The sequence below is a fragment of the Rhinopithecus bieti genome, unplaced genomic scaffold (genome assembly GCF_001698545.2).
Source record: "Rhinopithecus bieti isolate Rb0 unplaced genomic scaffold, ASM169854v2 scaffold_3057, whole genome shotgun sequence".
NCBI lineage: Eukaryota > Metazoa > Chordata > Mammalia > Primates > Cercopithecidae > Rhinopithecus > Rhinopithecus bieti.
Window position 1 is genome coordinate 426,000 of NW_016803927.1, and position 12,968 is coordinate 438,967.

At 48.0% G+C, this 12,968-nt stretch overlaps 1 protein-coding gene across 1 annotated transcript in view; it reads left to right on the forward strand.

The window, feature by feature from the left end:
- Positions 1–6,778, forward strand: part of EEF1AKMT1 (EEF1A lysine methyltransferase 1) — a 46,684-nt gene extending 39,906 nt beyond the window's left edge. The window contains exons 4-5 of the mRNA XM_017859206.1: positions 2,596–2,876; positions 5,483–6,778. Coding sequence (XP_017714695.1) covers positions 2,596–2,876; positions 5,483–5,619 — 418 coding nt within the window. The 3' untranslated portion in view covers positions 5,620–6,778. The remainder of the gene's footprint in view (positions 1–2,595; positions 2,877–5,482) is intronic.
- Positions 6,779–12,968: the final 6,190 nt, after the last annotated feature.

A 12,968-nucleotide genomic window follows, 5' to 3' on the forward strand; every position in this document is an offset into this window, starting at 1 on the left:
AGGTCACCCAGTGGGAAGTGGCAAAGCTGGGCTTTCAACATAGGTTCTCTGATCCCACTGCTGCCTGGTAACCACCACCATCCCCACCAGACCCACCAGTCTTTCTGCTCTCATTCCTTCTTGCATCCTGGACCACTGTCCTACCTGAAGGACATCCTTCAGGTGGATTCTCAGGGAACGCCTGCTGGAGGCAATTTTGTTGTCTGAAAATGTCTTTATTTCACCTTTATCAGAAAATGTTTTCATAGTGTGCATATATAATCCTTGGTTGCAGTTCATTCTCTGTCAGCACAGTCAGGCTATAATCCCACTGTACTCCAGCTTCTTTTCCCCCTCCCACCGCACTGATCTAGAGCTGCTGTGCAGGGAGAGTTGTGTCCTGCCAGCAGGAACACACATGTTTCCATAGAAACATTATGTGATGTCACTGGTTCTGTTATCTGCTGCAGTGTCTTTGGGCTGAGAAGCCTGCTTAGCCTGGCATGGGTACCTAAGTAAGATGGGTACATTGTCTCTGTTAAGAAATGCATCACATATTTTTAAAGCTGAGCGTAATTTTTAAATTAGGTCCTTTTTTGAATGACAATGTATGCACATATAACAATCCAAACGTAACAAAGGAATTGTGAGAAAAGGTCAATCTCTTCTCCATTGTATCCAGGTTCCCCAGGCACTCTCCCATGAGGCAGCCATGGTCACTGTCTCTTGGATACCTTCTAGAGGTCACCTGTACAACTATAAGCATATATTCCCACTCCCAAGAAAGCATACTTTACACCATTCTGTTCCTTGAATAGATCTAAGAGATCATTCCTTATCAGCATAGAGAGGGCTGCTTCAGCCTTTTTTAAATGGCCACAGAACTTTCCATTGTAATAGGCATACCAGCTGGGCTCACGCCTCTTTTGGGAGGTCAAGGCAGGCAGATGGCTTGAGCTCTGGAGTTTGAGACCAGCCTGTGTAACGTGGCAAAACCACATCTCTGCAAAAAAAATATAAAAAATTAGTGGCCGGGCACAGTGGCTCACGCCTATAATCCCAGTACTTTGGGAGGCCAAGGCAGGTGGATCATGAAGTCAGGAGTTCAAGATCAGTCTGGCCAACACGGTGAAACACCGTCTCTACTAAAAATACAAAAATTAGCCAAGTGTGGTGGCGGGTGCCTGTAATTCCAGCTACTCGGGAGGCCGAGGCAGGAGAATCGCTTGAACCTGGGAAGCAGAGGTTTCAGTGAGCCGAGGTTATGCCACTGCACTCCAGCCTGAGCAACAGAGTGAGACCCCGTCTCACACACACACAAAAAAAATAGGTGTATCACAGTCAACTCAATAATTCCATATTTAGGTTACTTCTAGCTTTTCGGCAGTTGGTTTTATTTTTATTTTATTTATTTTGTTTTTTTGAGACAGAGTCTCGCTCTGTCGCCCAGGCTGGAGTGCGGTGGCGCTATCTCGGCTCACTGCAAGCTCCACCTCCTGGTTTCATGCCATTCTCCTGCCTCGGCCTCCCGAATAGCTGGGACTACAGGCGCCCGCCACCATGCCCGGCTAATTTTTTGCATTTTTAGTAGAGACGGGGTTTCACCGTGTTAGCCAGGATGGTCTCGATCTCCTGACCTTGTGATCTGCCCACCTCGGCCTCCCAAAGTGCTGGGATTACAGGCGTGAGTCACCGCGCCCGGCCAGCAGTTGGTTTTAACAGTTAACTCTTGGAACACTACCCATTCATAAACTGTGGGCTGCTGTAATGAGATAGATACTTTAATTTCCTTATACAAAAAAGAAACAAAGCAGAAATTCAGAATAGCTTGTCTGCAGTGAGATCACGTTTTAATGTATCTTTGTGGAGAACTGGAGTGAGCTGGGGAGCTATTTGGGTTTATCTTTCAAGATCATGAATATTACAAAATAACTTTATAGTATTTAGTTGGGACAAAAACTATTTAAAATAAATATCAAAGGCCTAGCATGAAAATAATAGGTAAATTTAGGCTTTGGGTTAACTACATCTAAATTTTGTCATAATGTGTTCCTGCTATTTTACATTTTTCACTATAAAAACTATAGTCTTTCATACCTCAAAGTTACAAGTTATAGGCTGGGCATGGTGGCTCACTCCTGTAATCCCAGCACTTTGGGAGGCCGAGGCAGGCACATCACCTGAGGTCAGGAGTTCAAGACCAGCCAAGCAACATGATGAAACCCCATTTCTACTAAAAATACAAAAAAATTAGCCAGGCGCAATGGCGCGTGCTTGAAATCCCAGCTACTCGGAAGGAATAGCAGGAGAATCGCTTGAACCCAGGAGGCAGAGGTTGCAGTGAGCCGAGATCACGCCACTTCCCTCCAGCCTTGGCAACAGAGTGAGACTCCATCTCAAAAAAAAAAAAATTATAAGTTACAGACTTTTAAGTACCAGATTCCTTAAAAGTGGGACACTATAAAGTTTTTTCTCAACATTGACTATTACACTAGTTTGCATTGTTTCCTGTAAGAAAATCTGACTCGGACCTGTGTGTTTTTTAGTGAAGTAGTTGTTAACACCATAATCTCTCTATTAAAGATGTTTCATGAGTGTGTTCATTTTGTCTCCTAGAATCGCATGTGTGAGTGCCCCTAGTGTTTACCAGAAACTCAGAGAGCTGTGCAGAGAAAACTTGACTATATATATCTTTGAATATGACAAAAGATTTGCCGTGTATGGAGAGGAGTTTATTTTCTATGATTACAATAATCCATTGGACTTACCCGAAAGAATTGCTGCACATAGTTTTGACATCGTAATAGCAGATCCTCCCTATCTTTCGGAGGAATGTCTCAGAAAAACAACAGAAACCATCAAGTACCTGACACGGGGCAAGATTCTGCTGTGCACAGGTAAGTGTTGCATTTCATATCTCATGAAATTCACTGAGTGGCTATTCAGGTCTTAAGAGTCAAGAAGAAATCCTGAGTCCACCACCTGTGTGACTTGTGAACAAGTTATTTAACTCTTTGTGCCCTGGATTCCTCATCTGTAAACTGGGACTGATAATACTCTGCCATTAAGGGTCCTAAAGAATTAAGTGACACAAAGTACCCAACACTGGGTCTGGTGCATGGTGACTGCTTGATGAATGTCAGCTGTTACTTCTACGTACCATCATCAGTAGTAGTGGTATTTTATCCAGCCTCTACACTTTATCAAAGAGAAATGTGGAATCTATAGAGTTTAAGTGAATTGCCTACGGTTACAGGGTAGACATTAGATTGGGTTAATGTAGAAGACTTTTCTGACTGGTGAGATTGATATACCTTTTTTTTTCTCTCTGTAACCTCAAACCACTGGGCTAAGTAGTCCTCCCACCTCAGCCTCCCAAGTAGCTGGGACTTACAGGTGTGTGCCACCAGGCTGGATTTGATATACTTAAGGCAGATATGGTAAAATTCAATAGAGTAAATCTGAGAACTTTAAGGTGGGAGGATTACTTGAGGCAAGGAGTTCTAGACCAGGCTGGGCAACACAGCAAGACGCCATCTCTACAAAAATTTTAAAAATTAGTCAGGTGTGGTCGTGTGGGCCTCCCAGCCATTTGGGAGATAGAGGTGGTGTGTCTGGAGTGTCTTCCTTCTGGTGGGTTCTTGGTCTCACTGACTTTAAGAATTAAACTGTGGACCTTGTGGTGAGTGTTAACACTTCTTAAAAGTGGCATGTCTGGTATTGTTTGTTCCTCCTAGTAGGGTCGTGCTCTCGCTGATTTCAGAAATGAAGCCACAGACCCTCGTGGGGAGTGTTACAGCTCTTAAAGTTGGTGTGGACCCAAAGAGTGAGCAGCAGCAAACTTTATTATGAAGAGCAAAAAACAAAACTTCCATACCATGGAAGGGGACAATAGCCGGTTGTGCTGCTGGCTGGGGTGGCCAGCTTTTATTCCCTTATTTGTCCCCACCCACATCCTGCTGATTGGTCCATTTTACACAGTGCTGATTGGTGCGTTTACAATCCTTTAGCTAGACACAGAGGGCTGATTGATCCGTTTTTACAAAGTGCTGATTGTTGCATTTACAATCCTTTAGCTAGACACAGAGTGCTGATTGGTGTGTTGTTACAGAGTGCTGATTGGTGCGTTTATAATCCTTTAGCTAGACAGAAAAGTTCTGAAGTCTCCACTAGACCCAGGAAGTCCAGCTGGCTTCACGTCTCAGTGGGATGATTGCTTGATCTCTGGAGGTCGAGACTACAGTGAGCTGTGATGGTGCCACTGCACTCCAGCCTGGGCACTGAGCAAGACTGTCTCAAAGAAAAAAAAGAAAGTCTGAGAACTGAAACCTTACCAACTGACCCATCTCTACTTCTGGGCACCTGTGGTGTCCACACCCTTGAGTGCTGTTACGGACGCTATACTCCAATCACTCCCGGCTGTGTTTGTCCCCTGGGCACCCTGCTGGGACCAGGGCTGGGCCGGGAGTGGAGCCACGGGGAGCTGTTCCCGGTGTTCTGGAGCTGCGAGTGTGGGGAGGGGTGCTCTGTTCGCACAGATGCCACGGTTGCCCGCACTCTTATTCACTCCGTTTCTTCCTTGAGCTCTGTGCACCGCTCTGTGTACCGGCAGGCAGCGCTCTGGACTCATGGAGTGTGCATTTTAGTTTTAGGGGATACTTTTAACAAATAATAATAAAGACTGGAAGCACTAACCCTGAGAAGAGTAACAGAGACCCAGGCACCTGCATTTTGCCCCAGGGAGCTTAGGGGTCAGGAGCCACCCCGGCCGCAGCGGCCCGGGAGGGCAGAGTCGGGGGCAGGAGGTTCCCAGTGCCTAACAGAGGGGACTGTGGGCATTGAGGTTTTCTTCGGAAGCCTGAGGCGACGGGATGCAAATTGTCTGAAGACGTAAGACGTTCGCTTTAACTTGACCGAGGTTTTGGGGTGCGTGAACCTGGGCACCGCGGGCTGTTGCTGCACCCCAGGGAGGGCGGTGGCCTGCAAGGAGGGTAGGGCAGGGGCGTCAAAGAGATACTTTGAAGATGAAGTCGAGAGAGCTTGCTGTGTTCGAGTGTGGAGGGGAAAAGGAGAGGAATCAGGGCTGTGGATGCCACCTCCTGCGGGGATGTCGCAGGGGAGCTGGCTGTGTGCAGTGGGCCCAGGGCGGGGAGAAATTGGGAGGAGGTGGCAAAAGGGAGTGGGAATACATTCGCACCTGTGTTTGCAAGATTAGATATTACTGAGAAAGGGTCTTGGCTCAAAGTTGGGAGATGCTAGTTTTTAGTAATTATTTTTACTTTGCATATATATGTGTTATATATGCATATATGCTTATAACATACGCATATGTTATATATGCATATATGTGCATATATATGTAAAGACTCACTCCCTGCCCCCACTTGTGAATTGTCAACTAATTGTCACCGGTGGTCCACCTAGAGCCCTTCTCACAGCTCAGGACACACTGAGCTCCGGCTGGGCTGTCACTCTCTGGATTCATTTGCTTTGTTCTCTTCAGGTGCCATCATGGAAGAACAGGCAGCAGAACTCCTTGGAGTGAAGATGTGCACGTTTGTTCCAAAACACACCCGGAACTTGGCAAATGAGTTTCGCTGTTATGTGAATTATGATTCTGGGCTGGACTGTGGGATCTAATTACAGATGGTGACATAACACAGGAAGGAACTCTGTCACATTCCCCTTTTTGTATTTTCCTAGTAGATTTAAAATATATAATCTCTTCCCCTCCCCCCAAACTGGAGCCAACCCTGGCCTGATTTTCAAAATAAAGTACATGACCTTCATTATTGTTTCCTTAGGGAGGGCCTCCCTAGAGCTCAGTCTGCTGCCAACCTGAATCCAGGGAATTTGAGTTGGAAGAAACCTTAGAACCTGCCTGATCTACTCTCCTCATTTAACATATGTAAAAACAGCAGAACAGTTGCGTGGCTTGCCCAAGGGCTCCTGAATGAGACAGGACCTTGGCCTCTGCCTTGGGCCAGAGCAGTCTGGTAGCATCCTAGGGCTTGTGAGGACCCCCACCCCCATGTCCCACCCCAGCCCTCCAAGGACACAGACTTGCCTCCATGAAAAAAGGCAATAATCCAATAACTAGCATCTGAATGCCTCTTGGAGCTCTCCTCCTCCAGGTTCTAGGTGGGCTGCAAGGGATGACAGGTGCCCAGGTGCCCTCCCCACGTGGCTCAGACTCAGCACCCTACCTCTGAACTGCCTGAGAAAATGAAAGACCCATTTGTAAACCAAACACCAGGACCAAAAAAATGGAGCTGGGACGAGAGTGCTAGATTCTCACTGTTCAGAAAATATTCCTCTGTGCATACCCCGGAGGACGTCTCAGCAATCAGAAGTGAACACGCAGCATGGCTGGGTCTCGAGGGTGCGATGCTGATGAAAGAGCTGCGCTGCAGAGGCTACACACTGGATGCTTCTAGGTATGACGTTCGCAGGGAGGAGAGATTCGTGGGTGCAGGGGGAGCATCAGGATGGGGCGAAGGGGATGGGTGGCCTACAAAGGGGAGTTCTCCTTGCTGGTGGTGTGTTCTGTCTTGTCTGTGGTGGTGGCTTCACGAATCTGCCATGTGAACCACACACAGATGAGCTCGTGTGAAACTGTTGAACTTGGAATGGGGTCTGTGGGTTGAGCCAGTGTCCATTTTCTGATTGTGACATTGCACTATAATTTTGTAAGATGTTACCATTAGGTAAACTCGGTGTAGGGCATGAGACCTATCAGTATATTTTTGCAATTTCCTGGGAATCTACAATCATTTCAAAATGAAAACTTTCCAAAAAATTAACGCCCTCTTTCTGGGAAAGGATTATACTTCCCCACCTCATAAGACTTGCTTTGGCCAACAAAATGTGAAAGGTGGTCGGGTGCTGTGGCTGCTGTGGCTTGTGCCTGTAATCCCAACACTTTGGGAGGCCAAGGCAGGCGGATTACTTGAGTCCAGGAGTTCGAGACCAGCTTGGGCGACATGGTGAAACCTTGTCTCAACCAAAAATTTTAAAAAATTTAAAAATTGGCTGGGCATGGTGGCACACTTCTGTAGTCCCAGCCACTTGGGAGGCTGAGGTGGGAGGATCACCTGAGCCCAAGAGGGCGAGGCTACCATGAACTGTGATGTACCACTGCACTCCAGCCTGAATGACACAGCCAGACCCTATCTCAAAAACAAAAAAACCCCAAAATATGAAAGGAAGTGATGTGTCATTTCCAACCTCTGGCTGTGAGTGGAGCAGGGCCACCGCCCACCTGCCAGGAATGCGAGGAGAACCAGGAATGAGCCTGTGTCATTGAACCATGGGCTTATTACCCACTAGAGCAAAACCCAGTCTGTCATGACCGAGCCAGAGAGGAGGCCTGGGTCAGGGAAGCCTGGAGGACAGGCCTGGTCTTTTTTGCTATTTCTTAGCCCTCAGCTGCCCGAATTCTGGACAACTTTTAATTTACTTTAAAAATCACTCTTTTCGGCGTGGTGGCTCACACCTGTAATCCCAGCACTCTGGGAGGCCGAGGCGGGTGTATTACCTGAGGTCAGGAGTTAAAGATCAGCCTGGTCAACATGGTGAAACCCCGTCTCTACTAAAAACACAAAAATTAGTTGGGCATGGTGGCGGGCACCTGTAATCCCAGCTATTCGGGAGGCTGAGGCAGGAGAATCACTTGAACCTCAGAGGCAGAGGTTGCAGTGAGCTGAGATGGTGCCATTGCACTCCAGCCTAGGTGACAAGAGCAAAACTCGATCTCCAAAAAAAAAAATCACTCTTTTTATGCGACATTGGTATTTTTATCAGTGTACAAGCACCTGGCCTTTGTTAAGTATTCAATAAGTGTTCTTTAAAAAATAACCCCTACCTTACTATTTCCATATATAGTTTGCTCTGTGTGTAATTTGTTACATTGTAGTAACAAACTATGTACAGAAATGCAATGTTTAACTTAGGAACTGTGGGAGAGTAGTAGTCTAGAAATAACAGAATTGTAGTTGTCCTATAAATCCAGTGTTTAGTTGAAGAGAAACCTTATTTTTTCCCAGGAGGTGAGGGAGAGAAGGGAAAAAGTTGGATTCCTATCAAAAAATGTACAAACATTGTAAGTTAGGAGGCTGTTGAAATGAGGTGACGGCATTTTTTGTTTAATAAGCAGCCAACATGTTTCATGGCTTTGGACCCTGGTGTGATTTTGATTTTAGCAAATCTGGGTTCATATATGATCCACTTCTAGGTTTCATAAAAGGCCATCTATACCTCTGCAACCTTATATTTTAAACAACTCATTAGGCCTGGTATGTTCCTTTGGGCGGTTAATTAGGTGGGAGGCGTCGGGCTGGGCGATGCCCACAGTTGTCAGTGCCATCTGGAATCCCCAAGGCTCCCTCACCGCCTGTACCTTAGCAAAGCACTGCAGAGGTTAAAAGGAATGTTTTTAATCCACGTCTTTTTAAGTCCTTCCTGATTCATGGGAAGGGGTAGAAGAATAATTTCTGTTTTGCTAACAAAATTCCAGCACTTCTCAGAAACTCTTCAGATGTGTGTCTGGGGTGATGAGGGCCTGAACAGCAAGAACAGATGAAAGGCAGCGGGAACTTGCAGACCCCATTTCAGATGGGGCTTCCGTACTCCTCCTTTCATTCCTTCCTAAAATCAGAGCTGGCACCAGTTACTAAAAATGACCATTTCCCCCCTTTGCCCTGCTGGAAGAGATGCGGTAAGACATAATGAGATAACTGGCTCCTGACTGTGGAACTGTTGGTATTTGCAGAGTGTTTTTGGATTTCTGTTCCCAAATGATTCCATTTTTGTAGAACAAGTATATAATTGAAATACTGTCACTTGGAAACGATCTTCAGGAACCAGCAAAGCACCTCCATTCCAAAGGCTGCCACAGAATCCTCCACGTAGAATTCATGTGAAGGTAACATGCACTTTTCTGGGAGGAGGGGAAGAAGCTCTGAAATGTACAATATCATGTGCCCCTCCACAAATCCTGGGAATGAAAGGCATGGAGGGAAATGTGTGAAATAAACCAAGTGGATGTGGGAGTAGGGAGGGAGATGTCACTGAACTTTGGCTGGCACAATTTATCTAGCCAGTAAACTTCCTTATTTGTTTGGTAAAACAATACCAACCTCCCATCTCTGCAACACCCCCCCACCAAAAAAAACCCTTCAGTTTTAGCAAGAGAAAAAAATTTTGTCCCAAAAAGATCTTGCTTTGAAACAGTCCCTTCCCAAGCTTAGCCACCACCTCTAATTTCCACATCTTATATTTAAATGCTGCTGCTCAGTTCAAGTTCTACATTTTGTTTTATTTCTTTATTATTTTACTTGTCAGTTTTTTTGTTCGTTTGTTTTTGGTTTTTTTTGAGACGGAATCTTGCTCTGTCACCCAGACTGGAGTGCAGTGCCACGATCTCAGCTCACTGCAACCTCTGCCTTCTGGGTTCAAGCAATTTTCCTGTCTCAGCCTCCCGAGTAGCTGGGACTACAGGCGCCCACCACTGCACCAGCTAATTTTTGTATTTTTAGTAGAGACAGGATTTCACCATCTTGGCCAGGCTGGTCTTGAACTCTTGACCTCATGATCCCCCCACCTTGGCCTCCCAAAGTGCTGGGATTACAGGCGTGAGCCACCGCGTCCAGCCATTTTTTTTTTTTTAATTGAGATGGAGTTTCACTGTTTTCCAGGCTGCAATGCAATGGCGTGATCTTGGCTCACCACAACCTCCGCCTCCTAGGTTCAAGCGATTCTCCTGCCTTAGCCTCCTGAGTAGCTGGGATTACAGTTGCGCACCACCACATCCAGCTAATTTTTTTGTATTTTTAGTAGAGATGGGGTTTCACCATGTTGGTCAGGCTGGTCTCCAACTCCTGACCTCAGGTGATCCACCTACCTCAGCCTCCCAAAGTGCTGGGGTTACAAGTGTAAGCCACCCTGTATTGAAGCACCCGACCCAGTGATTTCATTTTAAACTTATCTTTTGTACAAAAAAAGTATACAGACTGTCACTTACAATCTGTCACTTGTAAGTGACAGATGCCTCCTAAAGCGACATAACATGGAGAAGGCTTAGCTTGATGTTTATTTTCAATGTGGCTTATAAATGACTGCAATGATGCATCCATGTCCACACATGTGTTCATGTGTGCCAGACGCTGTGGCAGGTACTTTACCAACAGTGTTGAGTCCTCACAGGGTGGGCGCTGTGACCTCATTTCACACGGAACGAAAATGAAGCGTAGTGGGGCGAAGGGAGCAGGTTCGTGGAGTGGCGCCCAGGCGCGAGGCGCCTCAGCAGCTTTGTCGTCTCATCATTTTAGTGGGCGAGGGGGATTGTCTTGCTCACCACTGCCTTGCAGGAGCTAGGTTGCTGGAACCAGGCAGGTGCCCAGTAGATGGTCACTAAGTGGATGAACGTACGGTACAGAGAAAAAACACAGAGGCTGCCTTTCTCGCTCTTCAAATGGAAAGCTCATTTCTTCTGCTGGGAATGTGCTACCTTTTAGCAAGCTGAGGGTAAACGAATCATTAATGCAGTGAATAAAATCATGACATTTTCCCCATGCAGAGCATTTCCTCTCCTTGGGTGCCCTTCCTCCAAGGCTTGCACTATTTATATTTGAGGAGTGACCTGGAAAGTGTTACACAACAGCAGTGATAATGGAAAAAACACCTAAGTCGCTGCTTTAAAAGGCAGTTCTGGGCCGGGTGTGGTGGCTCATGCCTGTAATCCCAGCACTTTGGGAGACCAAGGCAGGCCGATCACGAGGTCAGGAGATTGAGACTAGCCTGGCTAATACGATGAAACCCTGTCTCTACTAAAAATACAAAAAATTTGCCGGGCATGGTGGCAGCACCTACCTGTAGCCCCAGCTACTCCGGAGGCTGAGGCAGGAGAATGGCATGAACCTAGGAGGCGGAGCTTGCAGTGAGCCAAGATCACGCCACTGCACTCCAGCCTGGGTGAGAGAGCGAGACTGCAACTCAAAAAAAAAAAAAAAAAAATTAGCCTGGCCCATCAAGCAGAATTGAGAGAAATACACACAGCCAGTGTATCCTATAGCGAGACTCTTTTAATGACTTAAAAAGAACTTCTACCTTTTACAAATAATTGTGTTCAGAGACAGACTTTGAATCTAAAGAAAAGAGCAAGGACCTAGCTCTGGTGGCAGAATGTAGAAACAGAAGCCCCCAGAGTGATCGCTGCAGAGTCTAGCGTGGCCCACTTTGTCCTCATATTCGTCCTGATCCTAAAACTCTTACAACTAAGCCAGTACCTGCTTGGATTCTTCCTGACAACTGGCAAAGATGTCACATTCCACTTCTTATCTCACCACCTCTTAACCACAAATTGGCCCCGGGGCTTTCAAAAGGGAAAAAAACTGTACAAGTTTGAGACTTTTTCTGTACTCATGACTCATAAAACCAAATCTGAGATCTCTGAACTCTTAGCTGGCCCTAGGGCATGCGAGCCGCCTGTGCATCCCTTTGTCCACCTGGAGGCCAGTGAAGACCTTCAGTGGAAGGAAGAGTGCGTCAGATCAGACATGTCCATTTCATCAATCAGCCGTCGGTGACAGGCTGAATTCAGAGACCCAGGCCAGAGTGCCAGCTAACAAATTTATCCAAGGATTCCAATTATGCATAAAAAAAAATCCGACCAGAAGAAAAAACAATGTTTATATGTTAAGAAATGTAATAGAGTAGCTCTAATTTGCTAATATAAAATAGTTCTGCCTCTATTCAAAACAGTTGATTTTAAAAGTAGGTATATAGTCGCTCTAATTATTTTTAGATTGCTTTAAAAAGCATATGCATCCCTATCTCTTTGGCAAGCACCCAGCGGTGAGTCACACCCTGCACCCGCCGCAGCCGACCTGGGTGGCTCCTCCATGCACTTCTCCCAACCTCCGTGCGGGCTGCACACAGGGTGGCTGTGCCAGGGCGTTTCCCGTCAGCTTCCAGCCGTCCTGCTTGCTTGTGGCTAAGAGCAGCCAGAGATGCCCATGTCCGATGAGTCTCCGTGCAAAGGCGATGCGGATGCTCGCGCTTGGTTGCTCGCGCTCTCTTCAGAGGTCGCCGACCGAGCCCTCCAGACCGCTGCAGCCTGGGCGCCTCAGGACGCGGGCCGGGGAGACCCCCGGGGCAGGACAGGCCTCAGGGGCCAGCGGGCGCGTCGTTGGGGCCCAGCAGGAGCTTGGTGCCCTGTTTGTCGATGCTGGAGTTGATGCTGTCTGCGTCCTTCTCTGGCTCGGGGACGCAGGTGCAGCCCACGGGGATGGTGACGTAGGCCTCGGTATAGACGGAACGGCCGCCGGCGCAGGCGGGGGTGCGGCGCAGCACCACGGTGGGCATGTAGACTGGGGCGCTGCGGAAGCGCACGTCCTCCTCGCCGAACAGCCCGGTCAGGCAGCCCCGGCACAGGCAGTAGGCTTCAGGCAGGTACCGGGGGTACCTCGCCGGGTCGTAGGAGATTCTGCAGGGAGAGAGCACGGGTGAGGTCACACCTGGGGGCAGCCCCACGCCGCGCACGGAGGTCCCTGGTTAGAGGCACCGGGGAGGGCCTCGGGGACGGTCCTGTCCTCGGCCTGCGGGCGCGTGCGAGCGAGGCCAGCCGACAACGGATCTGCCCAGCGCTTCCTTACATTTGAAATGACGGCGCATCCAGCCAGCCCTGAGCCAGGCCAGAACACTGCTTCCAGAGACTGGGGTAATGTGCGCAGAAAAATAAAATCCAGGCCGCCTGCATGGGCCCACCGGTGCCACCAGAACAGAATGAGGCGCCCTGTCTGCCCAGGGCCCTGGAGCCGCTGCCTTCCGCCGGCAAGGCTCTGCAGACCCCGAGGGCCTAGGCTGGGGGCAGGTAGGGCGGGTTTCAAGGACAGGCGTGGGGCAGGCCTAGAAAAAGAGGGGCTGGCGGAGGACAGTGCTGACTGGCCGGGAGCCAGAGGCCTGCAGGGCTCTCACGGGAGTGAAGGACA